The sequence below is a fragment of the Pipra filicauda genome, unplaced genomic scaffold, assembly GCF_003945595.2.
Source record: "Pipra filicauda isolate LSUMZ 115617 unplaced genomic scaffold, ASM394559v2 scaffold6_size6359152_pilon, whole genome shotgun sequence".
NCBI lineage: Eukaryota > Metazoa > Chordata > Aves > Passeriformes > Pipridae > Pipra > Pipra filicauda.
Window position 1 is genome coordinate 3769610 of NW_024104865.1, and position 27124 is coordinate 3796733.

At 38.5% G+C, this 27124-nt stretch overlaps 2 protein-coding genes across 11 annotated transcripts in view; one reads left to right on the forward strand and one right to left on the reverse strand.

The window, feature by feature from the left end:
• Nucleotides 1-2721, forward strand: part of UBR1 (ubiquitin protein ligase E3 component n-recognin 1) — a 63839-nt gene extending 61118 nt beyond the window's left edge. For all 5 annotated transcript variants that reach the window (XM_027748618.2, XM_027748633.2, XM_027748626.2 and 2 more), the window contains exon 47: nt 106-2721. In XM_027748618.2, coding sequence (XP_027604419.2) covers nt 106-247 — 142 coding nt within the window. In that variant the 3' untranslated portion in view covers nt 248-2721. The remainder of the gene's footprint in view (nt 1-105) is intronic.
• A 3854-nt stretch (nt 2722-6575) lies between these two features.
• Nucleotides 6576-27097, reverse strand: LOC114002639 (photoreceptor outer segment membrane glycoprotein 2). 6 transcript variants are annotated; one of them, XM_039389044.1, is made up of 8 exons: nt 26181-27097; nt 23936-24107; nt 17727-17824; nt 17463-17652; nt 14649-16147; nt 13218-13886; nt 9401-9647; nt 6576-7975 (listed from the first exon to the last, which is right to left on the reverse strand). In XM_039389044.1, exons 6-8 carry the CDS (start codon nt 13796-13798, stop codon nt 7709-7711), a joined length of 1095 nt encoding a protein of 364 aa, XP_039244978.1. In that variant the 5' UTR covers nt 13799-13886; nt 14649-16147; nt 17463-17652; nt 17727-17824; nt 23936-24107; nt 26181-27097; the 3' UTR covers nt 6576-7708. The 6 variants fall into 6 exon arrangements, with proteins under 6 accessions (XP_039244978.1, XP_039244976.1, XP_039244979.1 ...); XM_039389042.1 differs by lacking the exon at nt 14649-16147; XM_039389045.1 differs by lacking the exons at nt 14649-16147; nt 17727-17824.
• Between the last annotated feature and the right edge of the window lie 27 nt (nt 27098-27124).

Consider the following 27124-nt stretch of genomic DNA (forward strand, 5'->3'; position numbering starts at 1 on the left):
ACGAGTATTTAATATAGTCTAGTGTTAATGTTAGATTATTAATGGAACAGTTTGCAGTTGCTATTTTTATATGCTAACTGGTTATTCTTTTTTCCTTCTATGAAGAAGAGGCAATCCCTTGCACTTATGTCGGGAGCGTTACCGAAAGCTCCATCTGCTATGGCAGCAACACTGCATCATAGAGGAGATTGCCAGGAGCCAAGAAACCAATCAGATCTTCTTTGGATTCAACTGGCAACTGCTCTGAGTCTCTTGATTTTTAGTGGAAACTCTTACCTTTGGCAGTGCTTTGGAAAAGGAAAGGAGGGTGGCAGTAAAAAAAACCTACTCAAGTGAATTCTGTAGTTCAGACACAATTGGTGGATTCTCTAGGTTGGATGTATCACTGATATAATGAAACAGAATCTCATGTCATATGTTTTCCTTGTATTTTTTTTCTCCTTTCTAAAAGGAAAACCACATTCAGTAATTATTACTGAACATTCATGTCCAGAAATATTTCCACTTTTTTCAGAAGTTGTACTTATTTCATGTATCTTCACGAGGACGGCTTCCCAAATGCTGTGCTTCAGAGCACACACCACACTTCTGTCTCTTCCATGCCTTGAGAACATACCAAAATGGTGTTGCCAAGGAAAAGCCTCCTTTACTTTCTCTCTGGGTTCTTTTCCCAAGCTTTAGTGAAGCTTTAAATAGGTCAAGATAATATTGGAGTGGAAGTGGTACCAGGCCTTTAGTCATCTGTAGCAACAGGTACAATAGAGAGTAAATTTTACAGAAATAGTCTGCATTCAGTTATACACTGGGATTTAATGAAGAGTTTTCATTAATGAATTCTTCACATGAGAAGTGTGGGATAGAAAGTGCATGGTGGGAATGACCATCTTGCTTGTTGCATCAAAAAATTAAGTCTGTGCTTTTTGCGTTGCCAGAACTGCACTTTATCTAAAGAATTTGTCCTCTATTAGTGTTGTATGAGGTCTAGGGCTACAGTATTTGGCTAGGTTGTGGTTAGTTTTACTTTTTTACAGTTTGTTTTCTGAGGTTTTCCCCAAGAATCAAATGTAAAAATACTGCTGCTGGGTAGTTGTAGTGTAGCTCTGCAAGTTATACAAGAGCCAGAGACTTCAGTAAAGTAAATGACCTTCAAAGCTATCACTGGACTAAAATAAAGTCCCGAAAGCAGAAAGTTTTAGAATCAGAAATAAGTTTTCTCATATTCGAGGGGTTTTCCACTCTTCATCCTCTGTTACTATTGTTTGGAGCATGTTTTGGAGCCTGCATAAATGAAATGGTGTGTTTTGGGGAGCATGTTCAGTGGTTCAGTGCCAGGTAGACCAGAAAAGGGAAAAAAAGGTGACTAAGTCTGTTTCTTTGCCCTCCAGTTAATAGCACGTTGTGATTGAACTCTCTCTCAATGATACGTTATTTTGCTTTAGTTCTAAATGTTTGTTCTGTTTTCTGAATTTCAACCGTAATATACATGAGAGAATTTTTAACGTGATGGGTAAAAATGCTTTCCCAGGAAATACCATTTCCATGTGAAAGTCTGAAGTTTTCATTACCCTAAATTTCCCTGCCCCTTTGCTGTTTGGATTCTTTTGTGCCATTTTAATAAGACTTTCAAGGGGAAGTTTTCAAATTAGTGTCTGAGAGCATGTTTTTGTATGATGTCTTTTCATTTTGCCACGATTGTATGTGAAATGGTAGAATCACAAATAATGATTTAGATTTAAATGTTCTTCTCCTGTTTTTTTTTTTAAGTTTTTTGAGTATGTGTGTATAAGTGCACTGAACAGCACCATAACTAATCTAAAAATGGAATACCAATGAATTCAAATATTGTTCTAGTTTCAAATACTTCTTAAAAACTTTTGCTGTAATCCTTCCCTGGTGATACAAAAAGTTGGCTTTGGTATATTTTTAAGGTATTCTGTTTCTTTAAATTAAGACCATTCTCCTTATTTTGATTCTATCGGATTTTAAACCTGAATATTAAACTCTTTGAAGACAAACATTAATTCTGTTAGTCTTCACATACTGAATTTAGAACAGTTGTCATGAAAACTTGCATGCACTGATGATTTTTATGTCATCAAAACACTTCTTACCAACAAAAATATTGAATTAATACTAGCAGATGTATGCCTCATTGATACCAAGCTGTATTCTCTTACTGTTTCCCTCTGATATTTACTAATTCATTTATCAAAAAAACTTTCAGTTATCTCGCACTTCACTGATGCAAAAATTCCATTGTCAAATACGCAGTGAGATCACTTTATTTTGTTTTCTGTCTGAACTGTAGTATATAAGAAGAGGAGTTGGTATGAGCAGGTGAGCTTGTTTAAAGCTCTAGAAATCTCTTTGTAGCTGAAGAAGTGGGAGAAGAAAGTTGCATCTTTCTGCACGTTTGCACATACTAATTTAGCAAATGGGCTCCCATATCATTCATGGACTAGCGTGGTCATCTTTCATTTCATAAATTACTATGCAGTTTTGTTCACTGTGAGTATAATCTGTATTTAGTGATTGCAAGATGCTTATGCCACTGATTTCTGTTCCATCCAAGCTGACAGAAGTTATTTGATAATGCACATACTGGTATCTTTAATTGCAAAAATGTAAATTTGAAACTTGTATAATGTTCTTGTGCTTTTGAAATAAAATATCTTGTATATGTATATTTAAAAAAAAAAAGAAATAAAGTAACTTCTCGTAGATTATTCAGTTTTTATTTGACACCTCACAGTTCTTTTTACAAGAGCATCATAGCGGTGTCTGCCAGTATGAAAAAGGAGAAGGGTTAGTAAATGGTTGGTAGACAATACCAGTTACTCCTGTAGTCTGTATAATTTTCGTACCATTAGGAATGATGCTGTGCTTTTTCTTACGTAAAGAAATATGCTACTTGAAACTTTTCCCAGTATTTTGTAGATGCAAATTCCTGCAGTGTCTACCTCAATTTGTAAAATAAGTTTTAAGTGCAGAATTTAATATTTAGATGTCCTAAAACATCCAAATTTAGTTGAGTGATTCTGGTTTTGTATCTTGTCAAATAAGAACTGTTTGTCAGAACAACATCTAGAAAGGGAAGCCTTGTGGTGTTGGTATGGTGTGCTGTGTGATACATGTTAAAAAAAAAAAGGTGTTTTATTATAGAGCTAAGCAAACAGTCAAGAAGTCTTTCACATAGAAATGGCCAGTACTTCTTGCCCCTTTTTATGTTACAGGCTGCTGACTGTCATCACATCCTCCGCTGTTGTAGCTTTGGGCACCATTAAGCTTACAGAATTTGGGTGTTGATGGTGTTGCTCTTTATGCTTTTTCTTAGTAAAGCAAATGTGTTTAAGAATCAATTCCTGAAAAGGTAGAAGGTAGAGGTAGATCAAGTTTACTAGTAAAAATGTTCTGAAGAATATTAGAACAAGAATCCTGTTAATTAGGAAAAAAAAGAAAAAAGCCACAGCACTATTTCTTGCATAGTAAAAATGTTAGTGTACAAAAAATATAGAGGAATATTTTGGCCATCATGTGCTTTGCTTTATGGTTGAAATACACTTTATTTTCTAGCCAATATCACTGAATAATCTCCATTGTAAACTAGTCAGATTCATGATACAACGTTTAAGTTTGTTACTTAGAGTCTTCTAACCTATTACTTAACAAGATCTTCAAAGATACTTTCTTAAAAAATGGAAGTTGTTTCATTTCTGTGGCACAAATCTCTGTTAGTTTTCATGAGTATTTTGCAGGTAGGCTAAATTTGAGGGTTGATACAGAAAAAAATGGCTAATAATGAAAATCCACTCCTATAGAAGTCTCTCAAATCTAGTTATTCCTAATCCTAGCTACATTTCTCTAAACTTACACAGCTTTGCTTTTGACCTTACTGAATGTAAAGGAAATGTGCGTTGAAGGAGAGCGAGTTGAAATTCCAAGGGATTATATACATGATTTCATGTAGTGATAAGTAAGAGGAGACGAGGTATAAAGTTAAACATCAAACATTAAAATGGGACCTGAGAGTTTTCTTTTATTTCCTTGTGACTGTTGCTCATGAGATCAGTGTAAAACAACTTACAGTCCATCAGACTTAATTTTAGAAGGTTTTTGGGCTTCATGCTTGAGTGAATAAGCTGCAGCAAAATGCTGTGAAGCACAAAGTGGAGGCTGTGGATTTTATGGTTGTTTTGAGTCCTTGCTATGTTTGTGAAGAGCCGTGGTTAATCTTTTTCAGTAGACTGCAGAACCTTTTGTTTCCTCCTTCTTAAGTGTGCCTAAAGTGTAATGTTGCCCTTTTGAGGTGGGTACAAACGTTGAGATGCAGGCCTAGAGCTCAAAGAGAGCTCATCCCAATGTACCAGAGTTCCTGCTTGAGCTGTGTTCAGTGTTCATTTTAACAAAACCCTAAATGTGCTACATTTTTATATTTCTTGCTAATTATTTTTTCTTTACGATCAATGTAGAGTAAGTGTTTTCAGTGGTAATCAGAAAGCTTTAGAGTATTGTAATTGCAATTTCTATAGAAGCTATCATAGTGCCTTCACCAGAAACTGAACATTACAGTGTTTATCTTATTTTGTTTTAATTAAGAACTCGATAAAGAAAATAGTTTTATGCATAGATGAGTGCCTTACTCTGGAAGTTGCTGTGTTGTTATTAATTCTGACTGGATTAAGCATTAATAATAAGTAGGATAAGAAGTGTCCCTCAAGTTGTATTTATTTCTGTATCTGAGCATATGCCCTGGCTTAAAGGCTTGGCTCGCTAATGCCATCTTTGTCTTTAACAATTACAGAGAATTAAGGGGGAGTCAGTGCTGCTGCCTGAGCTTGTTGTCTTGATCCAGTGACTGTGATGTTAAATACTGCAGGAAATCCCAACTATTGTGACAGGTGCTGTAAAGGAAGCTGGATATATAGGGTGCACTTCCACATTCTGGGGAAACCAATAAATACAAAGCAAAGAAGAAAGCATTTATCAAGAAAAGTAAATTTTATCCTGATTACTGTGAAAGATGAGCTATCATCTTTTTGTAATGTGTCTATATTGATGGAGACTCTGAATGCCTAGACAGGATAGGAATCAACAATTTAATGACTTAAGTAATCACTGGTAATAGGCCAGACAAGGACTGTTCCCTGTGAAATGTATTCTGAAACTCAGTTAATTTCAAAAGCAACCACATTCCACTGCTGCAGTTTCTGGCAGTTGGCTGAGAGAGAAGGTTAACTTGCTAAATGCTAACTAGTCTTTTAGAGTAAAATGTGTTTTCTTCATATGCAAGTAAATGAGCTTGTGTGGGGGCCAGGGAAGATGTGTAGCTGGACACTTACACCTCTGTTCTTCATGGTAATGTTTTACATCAAATACTGCTTGACATTTCTGTGTCTTTAAAGAGATGCTCAGGCTGGATGATCCGTTCACTCTTCCTTCCAAATCTGTCTTGACAAATCCGTCAACTAGAAAGTTATCAAAGGAGTAAGTTCACTGTTCTTGTAATTCTGCAAGGTAAGACTTGACCAAGAGATTTTTAAGTGGTGCAAAATGTCCATTGTCATCTGTTTCTACAGTTAAATGTGTTTTGCCATTAGGAAATATGGAAATGTTTCCTAAAATACAAAGTAAGATTTTCTTTCTTTATGCTCTGATATCCTGATTTACAACCATTTTCATCACGCTGAACCATTCCTCTCTTTTTTAATTGTTGAAAGCATTTTATTTTTTAGAATTTGCATATTCTTAGATCTCTTGATTCAATTTTTTCCTAATTAAAAAAAACTCTACATGAGTAATTTCTGGTTTTCTCTGAATTATTTCTGATTATCTTACAGCTTTTGGTTATTGAGATCTGTTTTTCCAAATGTAAATCAACTAGAATTGTTTTGAGGAAGTGACTGCTATTGACTGACACATGGCACTTTGCATACTTACCTGAAGAAAAATATACTGCATTTAAAAAAACCCCATACGCTATTGGGAAATCTGATTAATTTGCAGTATATGACTGTCCTTTTCCTTGATCTCTCAAGGAAACTGTATTAATTCTTTTCCAGTCTGTATCAGCTAATTATAGAGCAGCTGGTAAGTATTTTTGGCTCTCGGAAGTGGCTGAGGGAATTATGCACCAGTTAATTTTTAATTCCACACTGGGCAAAGTGATTGCAATGAAGACTAGAAATATAGACACATAGGTAAATGCAATGCAAAGGGAAGAGTTAATGGCTCTTGTGGAAGGTAGTCTCAGCTTACAAACCTAGTTCTTTGAAGGAATTTTAACATACTTAAGTATAGGCCTCAAATGTTAAGCAGTGAAGCAGTTGCATTTGAAATTATGGTCATGCATATAGCCTGCTTGAATTGCACTACAGATCATTACATTCCACAATTTATTTACAATATATCCTTACGGTATAATCCTTGCTTTTTCTAGTGTTACAGAATACAACAGTTGATAGGTAAAGGAATTTTTACTGTTACTTCTTCACAATTTCAAAAGCAGAAATAGTTCTGCTTTGAATATCCCAGTGATATATCTTCTTTTACTTGACTATCCACAAAGAATGCACTCACAGCAGTAACAAGTAAAATACTTTATTTTGTCTTTTAACCTCTATTTTGTATTGATATGTTTTTCCTGCTTACTACTAATGATGAATTAGTGTCATAGGGCATCCTGTAACTACAAGTGTCTTGAGCATTGAAGGCTTTCACTCCAAACATTAACAAAGTTCCTGAGCGCTGTTCTAGGAGTGTGGTGGGAGAGCTGTCAGTCTGACTTTGCCTTCATTGATTTCACATAGTCCCTTATCTTCCTGCCCCTGAATCAATGTGTTAAGTTCTTTTGAAATGAGGAGCTCGTAAGCATCTAGGATCATCAGTGTCTGTTTTAGGGGAAGTATCTACTTGTTTTTAAACTAGGGCTATCACATGCTACTTGGAATTTCAAATATCCTTGCAGGAGCTGTCAGTTGCCTTAAGCAGAGAACTCCTTTCAGCAGTACCCTTTGACTTACAGGGAGGTGTGGCAGCTGGCTTTGCCTAGACTATGGAGGGGGAAAAATGAAGACATACTTCAGACTTTTTGGGAAATATAAATGAAATACATTACAGTAACTTTCATTGCCTTCCGTTTCACCTAGCTAGTAGGTTCTGTTAGAAGGGCTGCAATATAGGTACATTTCAGCTAAAAGTTCTCCTCTCCTATCTTGGACTAACAGAGCTTTCATTTCAGTTTTTCTCTTTTTTGTAAAGAATCTTCTTGTCAAGTGTAATAATTCCTTTGGGAATTTCCATTGCTGGGATTTCTGTAGGTGTAATGACAGTAAGGACAAACTTTGGTACATATTAGACTAATGTGTATGTTAGTAGATGTAGACTCATCCTCTCTGGAACATTTGCTTTTGCATAGTGATTACTCTGGCATGTTCAGACCATGATAGAATTCTGTAGGTAAAGAGAGAAAATGGGAAAAATTCCAAAAGTTTTGTGCGGTGTTGAAAATCAGGGATTTCACAAGTAAAAATGCATCCATCCAAAGAAGTTGATGAAAAAATCAGCAGTTTTGGAGCTGTCACCAGTCTGTGGTTTGTTCAATTGTCTTCATTTTTTTTTCCTTTTTTACCCCACCAGTGAAAAATCTGGTAACTGTAGTACTGTAATACAGCAAAGCTAAACTTGTGATGTCATTCCTTCAAAGGTTTGCCTACCTAGCTGCAGGGATAGATTTTGTTGAAACATTGGTTTTGCCACAGTCTGTGTTTTGAACATTAATGTTAGGGTCATTCATGCCTGATACAGTGGAGATCTGGTTGGCTTTGCCGAGGTTCTTAATGATACTGATGTTGTATTTGGCAGTTTCCACAAAACTATTTTCTAGTAACCAACCATCTGATTCACCCTCCAGATCTCCGAGCAGAAGGACATTCTTCATGGCTGTTTGTAGGTACCGAACACCAATAAGTACACAGAGCTGTAAGAAATAGTTAGGGGTTAAACAGCAAGTTGAAATCACAGCCTCAATCCTACCACTAAGGCAGCTTTCTGACTTATGTATTTACAGGCCTCAGAACTAGTATTGAGTAAAGCAGACAAACTCTGTCTGAGCAATATATCTAACCACTTTCCCAGTTAATTGCATTTTTTTAGAAAGAAAAATACAAGGGAGAGATGGATTGATTCTCTCTTCATTCTTCAGGTAACAATCCCCCTTGCATGTTACTAGCATAAAAATACCTAGAATTACTCAGGAACCCTGAAGCCTCAGAGAGTGCAACTAATTGATGTAGAATGGATGATCAATTAGTGGAACCATCAGCCACTGGGGAAAAAAAAAAGTACTATGTTAATTTCCATGGATTTTTTTTCCCACTGACCTTGATTAAATCAATAGTTCCTCCAAGGAGGTTTAATCATTCATATGTAAGCCATATGTATCCTACATGCCAAGGTATGAAAATTAAAAAGGATAGCCTATAGCAGAGGCTCAAGTATAAGTTTTGGAAAAAGCCCTGCTGTCGTAGTTTCTGTCACAATCGAGATCAGTGTGCCCAGATTGTCAATATTTAAGGGAGCACAGAGAGCCAGTTCTCAGGTTTTTTCACATGCTGCTAAAGGCCTGTTATTTCTGGCACCACCACCAAGCACTGCTTGAGGACTGTGAACTATTTTAATTACAGTCCTAATATTTATGTAATGGAGCAGTAATCAGAAAACTAAAACTTATTAAAAAGATGAGAAAACTATTGTAGCCTGTGCCACTGGGGGTCCTTTACTTGTGGATGACAACATCCAGACAACTCTCTTAACAGACATTAGCAGGAAGACTGCACCTTTCCAGGGGTGTATGCTTCCCTGTGATGTGCTTATTTTGATTGCATTATCAGCAGCATAATCAGTGCCATATTTGCAAGTACTGCTTATATGGTGAATATATAATGTAAAAAGGAGGCTTTGAGATATTAATACTTATGCTCAATTTTAACTATAAACAAAATTTTTCTATTAAGCCAAAGACCTGCTCGCATTTTGTATATTCTTTGCTAAAACTGAGTTAAAACTACCCCCAGACCTTCTCATGTAATTTCCTTGCAGTTGTGTGAGTGCATATATCATCTTGTATCTGATCCAGTAAGTGCTTCAGTGAAGAAAATATGTTGTATTCTATTGAAAAAGCTCTGTAAATATACAGAATTATATACATAATTCCCGATACTCCTCAAATTCAATGAAATTTGCTTCTGCTTTGTGGTCTTTGGGAAAGTCCTGTACTAAAGGAAGTCCTGCAACATTCCTGAAGTGCCTGTGGACTTTGGTTGCTGAGGCACTTTTAATGTTACACCATATTTGTTTCCAAGACTCTGATTAATCTGACACAGACCATTTTTGTGAGACTTACCTCAAACAACCAAATAAGCAATGCTGCAATGCCAATCGATCGCATAATAGTGGTGTAGTAATCCAGCAGGGCCTCTCGGCACCCCTTCACCCAGATATTGAGCTCCTCCGTCAGAAAATCATAGTTGTAGTGAGCACTGTTGTTGGTCAGCTGGTACTGGATGCAGGGCCGTGGGGAGCTGGGGTTGCAGCAGCTGAAGGGTACTCCATCCACCAGGAACTTCCCATCAACATTGCTCTTTAGACGGCTGCAACAGGACAGAAATTTCGGGCATTACAAAAGTCGCAGCAGCAGCAGGCGGTGCCTGTGATTTTAGCAAAAGAAGTAATGCAAGTCTGCTGCAATGTAGGCCTCTCCAATGTTAAGAAAAGGAAAATGGGGATATATTTTCAAGTGGAAAAGTTGCTTACTACAGGAAAATGGAATTTTTAATGGTCTGCATTTAAGTATAAGCACCTCACCCGATTTGTGGTACTGTGCCACAAGACGTGAGTTCAGTGTTCATGGAGATGTTGCCTTTTTAGGTATCTTTGTGCTGAAAATACTAAAGACAATTTCTGAAGCTGTTTAGCTTGGTGGAACTCTAATGGAAGTTCTGTCCCTGCAAATCCTGTTTCGCTACTTCTGCATGGATTTTCAATTCAGTCATTCCTTAGGAGAGAACCTAATACAAGAATAACTTTGCATACCATGAGAACCACTGGAAATTGTCTGCTGGCCTCTCATCACTGTACCCATTGCAATGGCTAGTTCAGCACATATTCTGAAACTAATTCACAAGCAAGTTTCTGCTTCTTGAAACTATACTTTTTGTAACTTTAAAAATAGCTAAAAATTGCTAAAAATTATTCCTTTCCCTCCCCCATAAGATCAGGAGGAAAACATGTGGGGAAAGAGGAAAGATAAAATAGGAATAAGAAAAAAAATGGAAATGGGATTGGAAGAGAACACAGTCTCGGATTAATCATGATTTTCTGGGACAGTTAAATGAATCTGTGATATCTGTTTTCCTTGTATTACCTTCTCTTTAGCATGAAGTCTTTAGTATTTTCAGCACAAGGATACTGCTTGGAAACAGAAGTCCACACAATGACTTCTAGTTAAAGAGAAGTACTTTCAAATGAAACATAAGCTTCTAGTAAGCTCAGTATTTGTGGCAGTGCTTTGATGGCAAGATAATTGCCTTTATTTTATTGCTGTGAGCCTGCTACATACAACCTCCTTTCCCTCCCCCCCTCCATTTTTCTTCTTTCCTCTATTTTTCCTTTTTTTTTCCTCCCCTCCTTTTTTTTCCTCCCCACTTTTTTCCTTTGTTTCTCCTCATCCTTTTTCTCTTTTTTATTTGGGTGATGGTGTGTGTTTTGTTTTGTTTAAGGTACTCTCAAAACCATCTTTCTCAAAGATCTTTCCAAATAAGTCAGCAAGTGCATCTGCCATTTCCCACCTAGGAGTGGGATAGGCATGAATTCCTCTCCATTTTCAAGTGTAGCTCTTCACTTTGCGGCCATCACATTTCTGGTAATGGCAGCAGAATGAAACCAATGCAAAGAACCCAAATAAAGCACTGAAACTATATTGAAGTGTGTGAGCCGTGTCATGGGCACAGGCAAAACCATGTGCTGAAAGGGAAATAAGGAACAGAGCCAGAGAGGCACAAAATGGAAAACTTGAATGCTGGAGGAGAAAAGAAGACTCAGAGGGAGGAGAGGAAGACTGGCACATTATGAAAGGGAAGCTTATATCTGCTTCAGGAAAATGCCCTTTGTATTTTAGGGCTTTATGTATGTTTAATGACCCAGATACGGTACAGCATCTAAAATGGATAAAATACAATCTCTTAAACTGGGTCTTAATCTTTCTTTTGATCCCAAGCATCAATTCAACTTTTTTTTATTATTCTTCCTGCCATATGTTATAAAGGGGAATCTTTCTAATGCCAACAGCATCAGTTTCCAGACTTGGGTTATGTCCTCCTGCGATTGTGTTTTCTCTGTCAGTGGCAAATTAAAGAATGTTGGTACTGTTAGAAGTGACTGAGCTGAGTGTGTGAGGCATTCACTGCTGTTTGTTGTTGCAATTCAAAGTTGTTATGGTATTGTCAAGCAAAAAGTTACTTTTAAGACTGAAAAAAAAGATGACTTTCACCTAACAAAAGCAATGACAGGATTGTACTGCTGTAACCTGCCTCATCTTCCGACCATTCCCATTGTCTGTCTCCATGCCTTATCACATTGAGGTGTTGGCAGTGGAGCTATAGAAGAGAGGGGAGAGAAGAAGGTCATGAGGAAAGGTGAAAAGTTCAGTTTTACAAAGGTTACATGTAAGTGGACAGTATGTCAGTTCTCAGCTGCTTTGCTTCTTAATCTACCAACCGACATACAGTACAGGTTGAAACCAAAAAAAAGTTTGATTCCTTCTCCATCCTTTCTGAACATTACCAGCTGGGCTTTGCCTCCAATGATTTCACATTAATTAAATGTTTCACTGCCAGACTTTTAGAAATCATGGTATAATGTGGTTATACAGCACCAACTTGCATTCTGGCAATCCAGATGAAATTAATCAATTTATACACAGCAAAAAAAGTTCTGAAATTACTTCCCTCACACACATTTCACTGTCACCTTCTGCCAAAGTGGGACAAAAATTAACTGACAGTGTATTCTCAAAAAAATTTGCAGAGCACAGGTGACCCTGCAGAAGAAAACAGTTTAGTTAAGACCCTGAATAAAACATTACTGTTTCTGCATGCCTCACAGAAATAAAAGGCAGTATATTTTACTTTTGAACCTCACAATAAGATATTACTCTTCACTTCTTTGTTGTCATGTCACTTTTCAGTGGGGAACCAGCATTGAAAAAGTCTCGAGGTCAGTCTGTTCTATGTGATACTTCCTAACTTCTCTCTTGAGAACACTTGTAAATCTTGCTTTATTTCCACAGACAACTGTCTTATGCATGCTGATAACCTCTTATCTGTATTCTCCTAGGTCCTGCACTCTGGTATATTTGCAACTCTGTATATACACTTTGCTATGATAGCAGTTTCAAGTTGCAAATTCTGATAAAATAAGATCTTTGGCCTCCCTTACTCTGCCTTTATTCTCACCTATTTTTGAGTTCAAAAAAACAAAGCGCTTGACAAATGCCAGTCAAACTCTTTGTGTTTGTCTTTCCAAGGAATACAAAGCTACTACACTCTTGTCAGTGAGGACTTTTTTCAGCTTTAGAAGAATTATTACATACTAAATTGTCTTCTTACATAAATTTTAATTGTTACTTTTTCTATCATCTGTAAGTATTACCAGACTCTTCTTTGTGAACATATAATTCCACAGTTGCTACATCATGTGAAGCACTACCACCAAAAAAAAAAAGTCTTTTTCTCCTTTTTTATTCAGTGTACGTGCTGTTTGGCACTTTCTCACATGTGAACATACAGATTTGAACTTGGCTTTGCAGAATCTAATACCTTGAAGGAGAAAGTTCTTTCAGTGTTTAGGATTGACCGTGCAATGTATTGATAGAACAATCCTTTTTTTCTTTCCATTATCAGCTCACTGTAACTGAAATTAAATTTTCGAGGTAGCTAACTCACCACATTAAAAAAAGGAAAGATACATCTTTGCTTTGCTTAGCATCCCTAAAAGGTTAGCAAAAGGCAGCTTTTGATTGTGCATGTAGGTAGCGTATTTTGCGAGTAATGTGGTCATTCTGCAGTTTTTTTGATTAAGATACAAAGGTCCAGTAAAAAGACTTTGCCTTCTTGAATGAATTTTTCTCCTAGAATTTTTTGTTATGACTAGTAAATACTTACTCTTGAACCTCCTTAGAAGCCATATTCAGATAACGAGCAGATACCCACTGAATTTCAAACCAGTCTCTAAAGCCATTGTTTCCGCAGCAATGGAATCCAATTTGTAACAAATCCACTGTTTTCTTTAAGAAACATCGTCCAGGAATGTCTGTGTCTTTATAGAACTTAATAGCATCCCTCAGTCCCAGGTAGAGAGACTCTTCCAGCTCATTCTTCATGGTGTAGCACATGAGAGCACCCACCAGGATGCAGAAGGTAAAACAGAAGGTACATACGATATATGGCAGCATAACAAGTTTCCATCGAGAGAACTTGTTGGCATCTGAGCAGTCATAGCAGATTTTTCCACCCAGAAAGTTGATGATACATGCTATGACCCCCACAGAGATCAGCATGTTGGGGACAGAGTTAATGTCCCCTTTTGCCATCACTTCATTGCGCTTCTTGATCTCTATTTTCAGAAAGAGGCCAAGACTGAAGAGAATGATCCCGCTCACTACAGAAACCCAGTTGAGTATCCATAAGATCTGGGCCAGTTTGTCCCTCTTAGTTTTGGTGAATTTTACTTTGAGGACAGCCATAGTCAGATCAGCATTAGGAAAAGAAGCGTAGGTCAAGGGAAGCTCGTAAGCTGATTACGGGCATGTGTCCAAGGCATGCAGGAGCAATCTGAAGAAGAGAGAGAGAGAGAGAGAGATTACCGTCTGTTTGACCAGATATTTATAGAGACTACAGAGAACTTCCTGTGCAGCCTCACGCACTCTCAGTCCTGCCCAGGGAGTGTCCCAGTGAAATTTATTGCTTAAATTTCATACACTTAAAAAAAAATGAAATTCTAAGGACCAACTAGAGCAATTGAAAACAAGTGAACAGTACAACCAATGACTCTAGATTTCTGTGGATTTTTGTCAAGGGCAATTTTCTGTACAGGCCTTCTGATGTCTAGAAGTGAGCTGGGCTGCTGGCTTTCCTTCCAGAACACTCACAGTGTTTTTTCCCCTTGAAGTTGTTGCCTGTATTTTCTTGACAATTATAGGTATTTATTATTCTTAGATTACTGTATTATGGCCAGGTTTGTGTTAAAAAGTTCAATAAGCAGGACAAACACAAATATATACAGCACAATCACATAAGACTTGTTTCCCTATAGAAAAAAATGCGAAAGTAACACCAGAAACACAGTATCCTATGTGTAGTTTTAGTAATTTCATTTATTATGTGCAGTAAAATGGGATTTTGCTAGCAAAAAGCAAGTATTATCCCTACACATGCAGTACTAAGATATGATCACTCTGGCAAAAAACTGCAGGGGGAAAATTACTGCAGTTATCAACAGAGACAAAATGTTATACAAATAGTTAAACGATCAATGACTGTGCTGGTTTTCTGGAAAATATTATCAAAATTTTATTAACTTTTAAGTGTTATGACCTGAATATATTTTTGGTGAACATCCTCCACTGCATTTTTCCACTTCATCTGGCATAAAAGCACTACCATTTTTATGTGAAATAACAAATCACCCTACAAAAAAAAGCAGAACATCTTCACACCTTAAGAAAAAAATCAGTTTAGGATGTTCTATTTTTTCTCTATCTGATAGACCCCCCCTTTCTTTCTGGAAGTTCTTATTAAAAAACAGTTCTTGGAATAGCATGATATATTAAATAAGGCCTATTTAATCTTCAGGGAATCTCCATTACTGTCTTAACCTCTGCTCCTGCAGCTGAAGTTCCTTGTTCTTTCTCTTTGTCTTGAGAACTGTGACAATCACACCTTAATCCAACCCTCCTACCACCGATCATAGACTGGTTTTCTTTCTGAGCCCCTCATATTCCAGTCAGAATCCTAAATGTCATTCCCACATGGAATGGGATGAATGTTGATTGTGATCACAGTGTGATAATCATGTCAATGATAGACACCTCTGTGCAAACAAGTCCAGAGAATAGTCATTTATAAAACTATAACACTTTCTTCACACCATTCTTCTACAGTATCTTTCAGACCTTATTTGAACATGCTCTGCTGGCACAGAATTAAGCCCCCATATGAATTCAGCTGACAGCCTGCCCGATAAGCCTGGAGACAGTATCTTTGATTGCTTCACCAGTTAAGCAGTTCATGACTTGACCTTAAATAGCTGTAGATGACAGCTGCTAATAGGTTTATTTGCCCCTGATACTCAGGTCTCGGAGCTCACAACAGAGAGAATCTGTTTTGAAATTCCCTGACTGCTGCTATGCAGTTCATGTGCCATGGCCGGCGTATATGAATGAATACATCACGCACTGTTGGCTTCTAAGAAATATATGTATGTACTTGCAAGATGTGTCTCAATTGTTAGGCACACATATAGTTACATGTCACTGAAAACACCCTACTTGCCAAACATATTCTGCTTTAACATTTCAACGAAAGTTGTAAACAGTTTTACCTTTACTTAAAATTCATCTGCTCAAGAGGCATTGTTGATTTTGGAAGCTGTAAATTTCACAGAATCACAGAACATCCTAAGTTGTAAGGGACTCAAGCTGGATCATCGAGTCACACTCCTGGCTCTGCACAGGACACCTCAACAATCCACCCATGTGCCTGAGAGCACTGTCCAAATGCCCCTTGAGCTTTGGCAGGCTTGGGGCCATGATTACTTCAGAGAAGGCACCAGCTTGTCCAAGCTCATGGAGGGTCCCTGTGGCATAAGGGGAGACTGAGGCTCAAGTGTAAACCTGAGTTTAGCAGACCATTATCCTCCCTCCTTCAGAGGAAAGTTTTAGCTGTTCATTACTGCAAGCTGGGAAGCTTTTTAATTTGAGACTTTCTGTCATATTCTAACCATAGAGAAATTTGAAGCTGAATTCCATAAGCAGGGGTACATTTCACTCTCACGTAGCTATTCTGATGTAGCTCCCTCCACTATTTTCAGATGCCTAAAATTAAAAAAACCAAAATTCTGTTCAAGAGAAACTCTCCTAGTAATTCCTTGCCTCCAGTAATTCTCATATGGTTTTTCCAGATTCCTTGGTGCAATTTTAGTATTGTTGTAAGACCAGATTTCATGAAATATTCATATTCATCTAACAGAGGTACCCACCCCACAGTCCTCCAGCAGCATAAGATCATATGAGCTCTAGTGCCAGAGGAGGGGGGCAGAATGACTGGTTTTCGTATGCAGTGACCACTTGTTGACTGATCCTGGCTGTCACTGATATACCCGGGATTGCACAAAGGATCTCTGGGACACACTCTGCTGCTCATGAAACTCTGAGTGCGTTGAGTCTGGGACAGAACTAGTTACCCATTCCATTCCTGTATTCCCAGCTTCTACATGGATATTTATCTTGAGGTTATTTTTACCTATGCTAACAGTTTACTGAATTAATTTCAGATAATGAGAAGACTCTCTTCCCATCATAATGAATTTTGTAAATACACCATAACATTTTTCTTTCCCTAACTGTTTAATGAAGTATTGAATAAATTTATTGCATAAGATGTTTTGCGACACTCATACAGCTGTGTAGTAGCATTTTTTTGAGCACCAGGAAGAAAGTTCTTCCAGATGAAAGAACTGACGTGCAATTATCAGCTAAAAGTGTCAGTCTTGCTCTGCAACATGTATCTCTTCTTGTGTTTGGCAGCAGGTTACTGTAAAACCAAAACCACTCCCAGCGGTTCAGTGGAATTAACACCTCTGTCAAAATTCTTAGAAACCTTTGCAGAGAAGCCACTCCAGAGTTATGAATCATATACACACAGGCATTTTTTTCCCTGGCTATGGGAGAGCAAATTGGATTTTATTCTATAAAGGAGAAATATTTCTTTCAACAGAAGAAGCCAAATAAATGTGTAAATTTCTCCCCAATATCAATATTGTTCTCAAGCTTTTCTTGTCTAACTCACTTTAAAGACAGCTTCCATCACCATACAGTAGCCTTTTGCTTCCAAGATGCTACCTACCTATTCCTTTGCTATCAAATTCCCCTAACTACACAGAACATGACATAGCACAGCTATTTACTTGTTAATAACATTTACTTATTAGATAAAAATTTTCCAAAGAAATTTGGCTTCAATTTTGCCATAAACAAATCACATCTTATTTTACTGATTTTGCTAAAATCTGCCATTTTAGGTAAACACACATTCCTATTTGTGACACTGTAAAAGAAACTACTAACCTGCTTCAGAGGACTGAATAGGAACTTGAAACTGGTAACTTCATGAATACAAGGAAGAAAATACCTGAATCAGACATCCTGAGGATGATGGAAATACTGATTTCCTGAGGTCTCTGGTTGTCCTGTCTTCACACTGACTCGCCAATGGAGACGGAGAAAAAGAGTTCAACTCTCCTGCCCATGCTAATCTGTCTTTCATCTCTAATCGTAGCTAAGAGATTTATTTCAGGGTTCTTATGCCACCAGATTAAATCCTGCAAAACAGGCCAATTAACTGAGTGTGGACTGAGATCTCATCAACAAAATGTTTTATAGGAACTTCTTTTACCTTTTTACCCCTCCGGAGGTAAACAGTGACAGAGACTGTTCTTCAGTACCTGTTAAGGTCTTCAATAGTTCTTAACTTGTTCTTAACAATAAATATGCCTTCAAAAGAGAGAAAATGAGAATAATGAAACTTTGTGATTCTGTGGGAAGGGAAAATCTATTTTAGGGAATCATCATTTACATTCAGTATTAAATGCCTTACCCATCATTCCATATTTTGTTGCTTTGGATGGAATTGTCCATCCTCTTGTGTATTGAATGCAACTGTGTGCAAGAAAGGAATTCAAGTAACCAAGAGCAATTGGATCATCCTGTATGACTCACAGTAGATTCTGGTTTGGGAAGCCTTCCAGGTTCAAGAACAATCTAGTAGAAACCTCTGTTCCTAGACTCTTATCTAGCTCTATTTATTCCAAGCCAGAATCAAATGCAAAAGCATTTCTGAGCCCAACACATAGGAATTTATGGGATGGACGTGGCTGGGTTGAACTGGCAACAGTAGTGGCAACAAGCTGAGTCTGCAGCAATGCTTCATCAAGTTAGTGGTGATGTCAGTCCCAGAACTGAATCGCTAAGCAGTACCAGGTTTGGTCCATAGGGTCTATAACACATCGGCACAGCAGAGGGAGTTCGGTGAGCACAACTGACTGCAAGGGACCCTGCACCAAGCATTGTAATGTTTATGAATATTCTCAGAAGCATAAACTGTCCTCTCCCAGCTAACGATAAGGAGTAAAACAATACCCTGATAATACTGTAATTCTAACTCTGTATTCTGGGAATACACCTGCTCACCTCGTTTAGGGTCTCATGGAAAGGTGAAAGATCAGCTATCAGTGCCACTCACTCTATCAAAGTCCGGTGTAAAGCAGAGACTGGAGTATCTAGCTACAATATTCTAAAAATTAAAAAACAATTAAATCTTGTTCATTTGGCAGAAGCCATTTTATATATCACTGCATGGAAGAAGGAGGCTTATAATTGTCAGCAACATTCTGTTGTGTCCATGTGGTGAAAATCCCCAAGGACATATTCCAACAGGATAAAGTCATACAGTGAAATTCTCCCCCTTTTCAGTTTTTCTGATACAATCAAACTCATATCTAATGTTTCCTACAAGCTCCATCCAACAATGCATTGTCCAGTACTGCATGGCAAACATACAGACCTGCTTCCTTGATGTGGGGAAGAAGTCCCTGGAGCCATAAAGGCCCAGTGTGCCTTTTGCTGGCAACTTTTGTTCAGAAAAATGTAATTTACCATAACTTCACCTTTTAAAAGAAAGTATTTGAAATAGGACTTCCAGCTTTCTAACTTGCTTATGTGCTATTGATTCAGAGCACATGTGATATATCTGGGACCTGTTGGATCTACTGCAGTTGGACCACACAAATGCTTGCATACAATCAAATATACCCCAACTGCATTGAATTATTCCTCTGCACATGAATCATTCATGCTTTGGACTTGCTGTACTTGTGCAAACCCCAAGGGAATATGTTAGATCTGTTAAAAAATGGACATTTATGTACAGATAACTCTACAGAAGCATATTTAACAGGTATAATGTATTCCTTGTGTACAGCACAAGTACAGAAGTGTACACATTTTGAGCTACTGTTCTGGCTGGGATGTGATATTTTAGAAATCTCGGACAAATGACTGAAGTTCTTTTCCATGTTCAGAAAAAGTTCACTTGTGAAAACTGGCCGCATCTATGGAACTGTAGATGTATGTTGTCCCTAAGTATCAGAAAATGTTATTGCCTTAGTTACCTACCAGCAGAAAAATCCACCTTCCCTGTGGTTGCTTTGCAATACAAACCGAGTATTTGCATTCATGAAAGCAAGCAGGCAGGAGATGGCACTGCTGCTTTATTTAGGTTTTTTCAACAATACAGAGTAAGAAGCTTTTTTTTTTAATTTGTGTTAAAGAGATTAGAGGTCATTCACAGAGCTAATGGAAGCTCAAGAATGCCTTATTTTAAGAAATTACCTAAATCCAATCTTAATGCAACTAGAGGTCAATGCTGCCTTTATATTTTGTTCCATCTCATATTGGAAAATGGTTTCAGATGCAAAGTTAATATCAAAAGCTGAATTATTCAGAAATTAGTTCTGTTTTATGGCAATCTATAATTAACCATGATGCATTTTCTTACAGACGTGCTGAGAAGCCTGGGCACCAAGACCACAGAGTAGCATTTCGTAACTCTGCAGGAGTGGCTGTACATGTGGGGCTGACATCTATCACTGAGCGGTATAGAAAGAAATCACACGCTTTCCTGCTCACAGTGGAGACTGCTGTGCTGTGGCTTTGGATCTGAAAGAGGTAAATCTAATACATGTTTGGCCAATTACTTACCTATTTAGTAACATTCATAAAGTCCACAAGCAAGAACAGATGTGTTACAAATCAGTGTGATGAAATAACTAGTTGGGATGACGCATGCTGCAAAGTTTAATTTTACACCTAGTTTCCAAAAATTATTTTTTTTTTAATATTTGGATGGATTTTAATTTCATTATGTATTTAATGTAAATGATAACTAATGATACGAGATTTTGGAGTACTGGACTAAAGCTGGAGGCACTCAGTGAGTCTGATGCAAGCAGGTACTATACGGCTTTTCTTTAACATGTCAGTGCTTCAGAGGACGAGTCCATATTCAGGAATAGATTCCCATGATATGTGTTAATGGGGAGGGAGCACGAACAAGGGTATTCAGACCATCTGCTTTTTTTGGCTTCTGTAAAGTTGTGAACCACATGGTAGATACTGAGAGACTAAAGTTATTAAGCAAATAGAAACAACTGGGTCTTTGCAGAACATTCATTTCTCAGTTACATTTCTGAACTTTTAGGGAAGGAAATATAGTGGTATTTAGATTATTATGGTTGTTTTAGTTAGATAGAGATACTTATGTTAAGTCAGAACATTTGAAATTCTTAAGGAATTGCAGAATTGACAGAGGGAATGTCAAAACTCAAAGGCAAGAAGTAATGGCAATAGACAATAATTTAAAAGAACCCAGTTTGTACATAAAAATGTACATTAGAATGACACAAAGCTTATTGAAAATTAAATCAGGTATATGTTTTTTCAACTACAGCTATACACTGTATTACAGTGCTGTACTATGTTGCATGAAAAATACAAATACTGTAACTGTAGCTCATTTAATTACCTGAAGAACATCACAGAATAAACAAATCAGAAAAAGAAGTACTACAATTTTCATTTTTCAGATGCTTAAAGGTTTTAACAACATGAATGCTGAAGCCAGTCTCGAGTAAAAAGGAAATTTTAGCAGACCTGCTTGAACTGCACTGCACATGTATGGCTAGTCTTTCGGGCTACTGTGTATTGCAGGAAACTCCATGTTGCTACCTGTCAAGCTGGCTCTGATTTCAATCCATAGAAGCTGTACTGTCCACAACCTCTGAGTCATCCACTCCTGACTCATGGTGAGTCATTACAAATGGAAAACTAAGGCATAGAAATGCACCTTAAAATCAGACCAGTAGTCTATAGTAAAGCTGGAAGTAAACCTGTATTTTACATTGGTTGGTAACCTAAAACTTCCATCTTGGCTGTAACTTTTTTCCAAAGACTAGAATGCATTTTTACAACCTTATCCATGCAGCAATCTTCCTTTTTACCCTTGTACCTTATTCAATATGAATCTTACCCTTACAAGCCAGTTATCAGGAAGCTTTTTGCAGAATGGAATTATACACATATTATGAGGACTGGCAACAGAATTCCCCTTACATAATGAGCTAAAATTTCCTTTTTTAATTCCTTATCTCATAGCATCAATACTTAGGTGCACTATACTACCAGTTGACCCTTCTTCCCCTAGCAAAGTAGTCAGATATACACTGTCACATTTCTCAGCAAAGAGACCTCCTATACTAATCAGGAACTCTCCCAATTCTCAGCTATTATAAACCTGATGTTGATGCTGTTTTTCATTCTCTAGAACATAATTTAAACTGAACAATATTACTCAGGACATCTTGTAGGGAATTTGAGATTCTTTTAGAAAAAAAAAGACAGTTACCAAGAAAAAAAAAAAAAGACTCACAGAGCTCCTGAAGCTCTCAAATTGACAAGAGCCATCACCTAGACACAGTGCTCTTAGAGCTCTTCTAAAAAGATCCAAGATCCCTCTGTCCCTTCAGTGGCGACTTCATGCTTATTGACACTGTGTCTAGAAATCATGATTTGTGAAAAAAGACTGAAGGAACTCAGTTCCTTAGCGCAGAGAAGACTGATGGTGAGAGGTGAAAATAGTGTTCAAGTAATTTTAAAGGTAGTTGCACAGAGGAAGGGAGTAAATTCCTTCGGTGACAGGATATGAGGAGAATAACAGGTGAAATAATTCTTTTAGTGAAAATAGCAAAACAGTCCATGACAAAGCTTGATTTCCATCAACAAAACAACTTTTATAACAGGTTCACAAACACTGGTCAGGAATGTTGTGGGGACAGTTGGTCCTTCCTTGGAAAAAGGGCTGAACTAGATGTGTCAAGGTCTATGATTTTTCATTTGCTATGAACTGGATAACTGTTTAAACATCCACAAAACTTGGTAAGTGCTTTCTTGTCTTTAATCAGTACTTCCTTTGCTCATTGACTTCTGCTAGAAATGTGTTTACTTTTCTATTCTTCAGTGAGAACAGTTTCCATCTCCATTTATATATTAATTTTTAGTTACAGTTTTCAACAAATTCTAGAATTTGGTGGATGTTCATTTACTGACTAACCATCTCTATGAAATCTGTGCTTCCTGCTATTCTCCTTTTATTTTTTTATTTCTTTTTCTCTCTTCTCTGTTCTGACAATAATTTGATTTCTGACTCTCAAAAAAATTTTATGAGTTTTGTCTTCCACTTCTGTGGTCAACTAAGTAGAAATATTATTCAGAACTTCTGACTCATATAGAAATAACCCCAAGCCCCTGAAGTCCAAGCAAGGAAGTTCCAATGGAAGTGCTTGAAATCAATAAGTCTGTACTTTGCAGGATGAGTCATCTACTCCCATACATGTTTATTTGAAGAAAATAACTGTAGAGTTCAAGTGGTCTTGCACATTTTTAATCGTCACCCTTCTCCATCAGCAGCCATGTGCATACATTTGTGTCAAGGTGTGGGTTTTAATTTTTAAAGATTCCTTGAAGAAACATTAGGTCATTTCTTTCAGACAAAAACCACTGATGAAAATTCTCACATCTCCCTCACCCCACAAGAAAGAAGATTTCCAGGAAAGCAAACTTACTTTTCCATTGCTATCCCTTATGAAACCTAAGGAAGGAGAAGTTGGAAGCAGTAGAAAATTGTGTTCCATTTAGAGACAATCCTGGAAATTCTGATCTAATTCTTCAAACAAGAAAGATATTAGAAGCTTGTATGTGAGTATATTCTCATTCTCTGATCTTTTTTAAAATAAAAAATCATAAAAGCTAGAGCTATCTCTAGTTGTGTTCAGAAATAGCTTGCTGTCACTTTGGTCTTTACAAGCTTGTTTCAATATTTTTTTAAATTCAGACCAGTTCTATTTATTGCCTCAATATGTGATTTAATACTTACTATATTTAATCTTAATAAATTATGCATAATATTTAAAATGATAAATTATTATTATTAAACATTGAAGCTATATTAAACATGTAAAAACATCTTTACAGGACTGGGGATTATTTTTTGTACAGTCAAACTTCTCAGCAAGTCATATTCCCATGCATATGCCATGCACATACCAGCACATTAAATTTTTTTGTTCACATCTTTCCATAGGAACTACGTGGTTATAATAAAGTTCGGTCACGTAAGCCTTTGGAATTTGGAGTAATTTCTCACAGTAATCCCCCTCCTCTAACTTCAGAGTTCTGGTGTGCAGTACCTTTCTTCTCCTTGCAGTTTACAGCCAAGTTAGACATTTAGTTTTGAACTAAGACAAGACAGTTTGTGTTGTGGTTTAACCCCAGCTGGCAACTAAGTCCCACCCATGCAGCTGCTCACTCACTCCCCCACCTCTGCCCCAGTAAGCAAAAAAGTGGAAAAAAAAGGTAAACCCCGTGGATTGAGATAGGAACAATTTAATAATTGAAACAGAATATAAAAGATAGTAATAATTTGACACTACTACTAATTTTAATTAAATACAGAGAGAGAAACAAAACGCAAGGCAAAAAAGTGATGCTCACCACTCGCTGACCGATATCCAGCCTGTCCCCCTGCAGCCACTGGAACCTCCTTCCCCATTTGTATACTGGGCATGATGTTCTATGGTATGGAATATCCCTTTGGACAGTTTGGGTCAGCTGTCCTGGCCATGTTCCCCTCCAGCTTTCTGTGCCCCTCCTCACTGGCAGAGCACTGGAAACAGAAACATCCTTGATTTAGAGTAAGAACAACTTAAAAAGAACTAAAACCTCAGTGTGTTGCCAACATTATTCTCATATTAAATCCAAAATACAGCACTGTACCAGCTACTAAAAAGAAAATTAACTCTATCCTGGCTGAAACCAGAACAGTTTGCTTTACTGATTTACTTTGCACCACCTGAGATACTTAAAAATCTCCAGAACAAACACAGAGGTGCCCATTTGCAGTGGTTTACAGCTGCTGATTAAAGGCTGCAAAAAGAGACACATTTTTACATGGAGACAGTCAATTACCACTAACAATGTACAAGCTGAATAAAGGGCATAGGACATGGTAACTTTGGCTCAGGGTAACTTATTCCAAGGCAAATCAACACAATGCATCTAAGCTTAACTACATGTACTATCAAAAAAACCCCAAAAACCCAAATGCTAGAGTACCTCGATTTCATATTTCCATAGAAATTTTAATGTGCTGGTGGTTTTTTGGAGTTGGTTGGTTGGGGTTTTTTTGGTGTGTGCTGAAGATATTCTGCCAGTTTGCACTGACAGAGGAAATGCTGGTATCTGTTATATTTACCATCATCTCTGAACCAAAAATAGTAGAACAGAAAGCCTTGACACTCTTGGTGTATTTCTGGAGCAGTGAGTTAAAAAAGATTAGATCTTTTCTGTAAAGACCTCCTTCACATAAGTGGAAACAGATTTTCCTTTTGAAAAGGCTCAGTCTTAGTTTAATTTTTTCCCTGCTTGACTTTCATTTGAACCATTCAGGTTTTGTCTAGTTATGAAAAGTGCATGGTAATTTGGGAACTAACAGATCACTATAACTAACTGATGATGAAGGGAAAGGCTATTTGGTCTTTTAAAGCTTGCAGTGTGCATGCTGACTTACAGTATGCTAAGAAGACCTGTACTGATGTGATTTCCATGATAATGTGCATGTCAGTGTGATTGTATTAGATAACGATTTAACTTGTGAAGTTCCAAAGGTATCAGAGAAACTATGCCCCTTGGACCTGCAATGATAAACAGGTAAACAGACAAACCAGATAAACAAGTTTGTTAAGGCCTTCCATTCTCTTTAATTGAATCAGAAAATTTTCCTGAAGAATTGTACACCTCAGGCAACATGTCAGTTATTGGGAGAACAATAAAGTACTCTTTACAAATGGATTCATATTCATGACCCCCTCGTTTCATTTACCACATTACATCTAAGAGCTGGTTAGGGCATTCATCTATGCTCAATTATAATCTGGGAGGAAAAGTACTGCCTACTTTGGAGTGAATGTGAAAACATTATTTGTTTGGTGCATAAGAAGAACAAGTATGAGGAGCAGGCTATCCTAGAATAACTGTCACCTTTGCAAGGCATTTAAGACAGATTTGGAAAAAATATGTAGCTCCAGGAGAATATTTTCCAACTGAGAAATTGTAAGTGCTTCTCAAAGGTAAGCAGAACTCATAACTACATTTTATAATTGAATAAAAGATGTATTGAAAAAAAAACCAAACCAAACCAAAAACCAACTCTCTCCACCTCTTGCCACTAACACTAACACTAGTTTGTTTCCATTCAGTGAATGGAAACATTTTATCGGCTTTCTTACTAACCACTTCATTGTTACGATGCATTAAACAGTGTGCATTCACCATATATAAAGAAATACATGCTTATCACCAGTGCTTATCCACACCACTTCAACTGGTGGCCCACTGCTCGAGGCAGTTCACTTTGTGAATGAAGAAGCATCTGGCTGAAGCTGGCACTGAGCAAGTCCCAACTGTCTGGGTTCCCTGTTAGGTTTGGTTCACAGCTTCCACTTCTGGGTAGCTCACTTGTAAACTACAAGCACTAAGATCTTCCTATTCCTAAAGCAGCAGTAGGAGATACTGTTTTCTAACCTCGCTCTTTAACTATGATCTCCTTGTGATGAATGAAGAAAGGGCTTAAATTATTCACATTATCATCTTATCTGGCTGAGAGTAGGGCAATAAAAGCACTTTTATTTTCCCTTAAGGAAACCTCACATGAGGGGAAGACTACCGTGTGTTCACTCACTTCATACAAGTTGCTGTGACCACAGCCAATCTGTCCTTCCCCTTTCCCACAGAACAGGCCCCTCCTGGCTGCTGGTCTGCCAGATGGATGCAGGCTCTGGGGTGACACTGTGGCCCTGCAGTCGCATCCTGTCGGCTGCTGTGCGATGACGGCACGATGGCATCCACTGAGGAACGCCCGCTCCATGTCTTCACGGGGCTGCAGAGTCCTGCCTGCAGCGAGCAGTCACCTGTGAGAACGGGAAGCCTTCCCTTCCAAGGCCGTACTCACCCAGGCATGGGACACATTCAGCGTTTCCCACTGTCACCGCTCGGAGCCCAGGGCTGACAGCTGCGCTGTGCCCCCGGGGCAGCGCTGGCCCCCGCAGGGCACAGAGGGCCCTGAGGCGACCCTCCCGCCTCCGCCTCCCAAGCCTCTCCCTCCTCAGCCCTTCTCGCCCCAGCGGAGGCCAGGCAGGACCTGTGGCCGTCAGGCCTCGGGCACCCCGCCCAGGTGCGGACAGCACAGCCAGCCCCGGCCGCCGAGGCCGAGGCGGCACCGTCAGGAGGACGCAGCTTCCCCCCGGGAGCAGCTATGAGGCGGCGAGGGCCCTGCGCCGGCCCCAGTGTCCGGCACGGGCGCTGACCCTTGCAACCTCGTCGGGAGCGAGAACTCCAGCGCCCCTCCCGCCCCTCGGTCCCGGGGCTGCGCGGGGGCAGCCGCGGCGGTAGCGGCGCTGGTCGGCTCAACCAACCCCGCACTGCACAGCGCCGCGTCCAGGGGCGGCCGCCCTCGGCGCCCGGATTGACCGCGCCCAGAGCCAATCGCCCGTGAGGAATCTCGGCGGCTGCCCAATCATCGTTCCGGAAAGGGGGATGTGGGCGGTGCCCCGGAGGACAGCGGGCTCGGTGGCGCCGCGGCCAAGGAAGGGCGAGCGCGGGGGCGGCGGCGCGAGTGAACGCGGC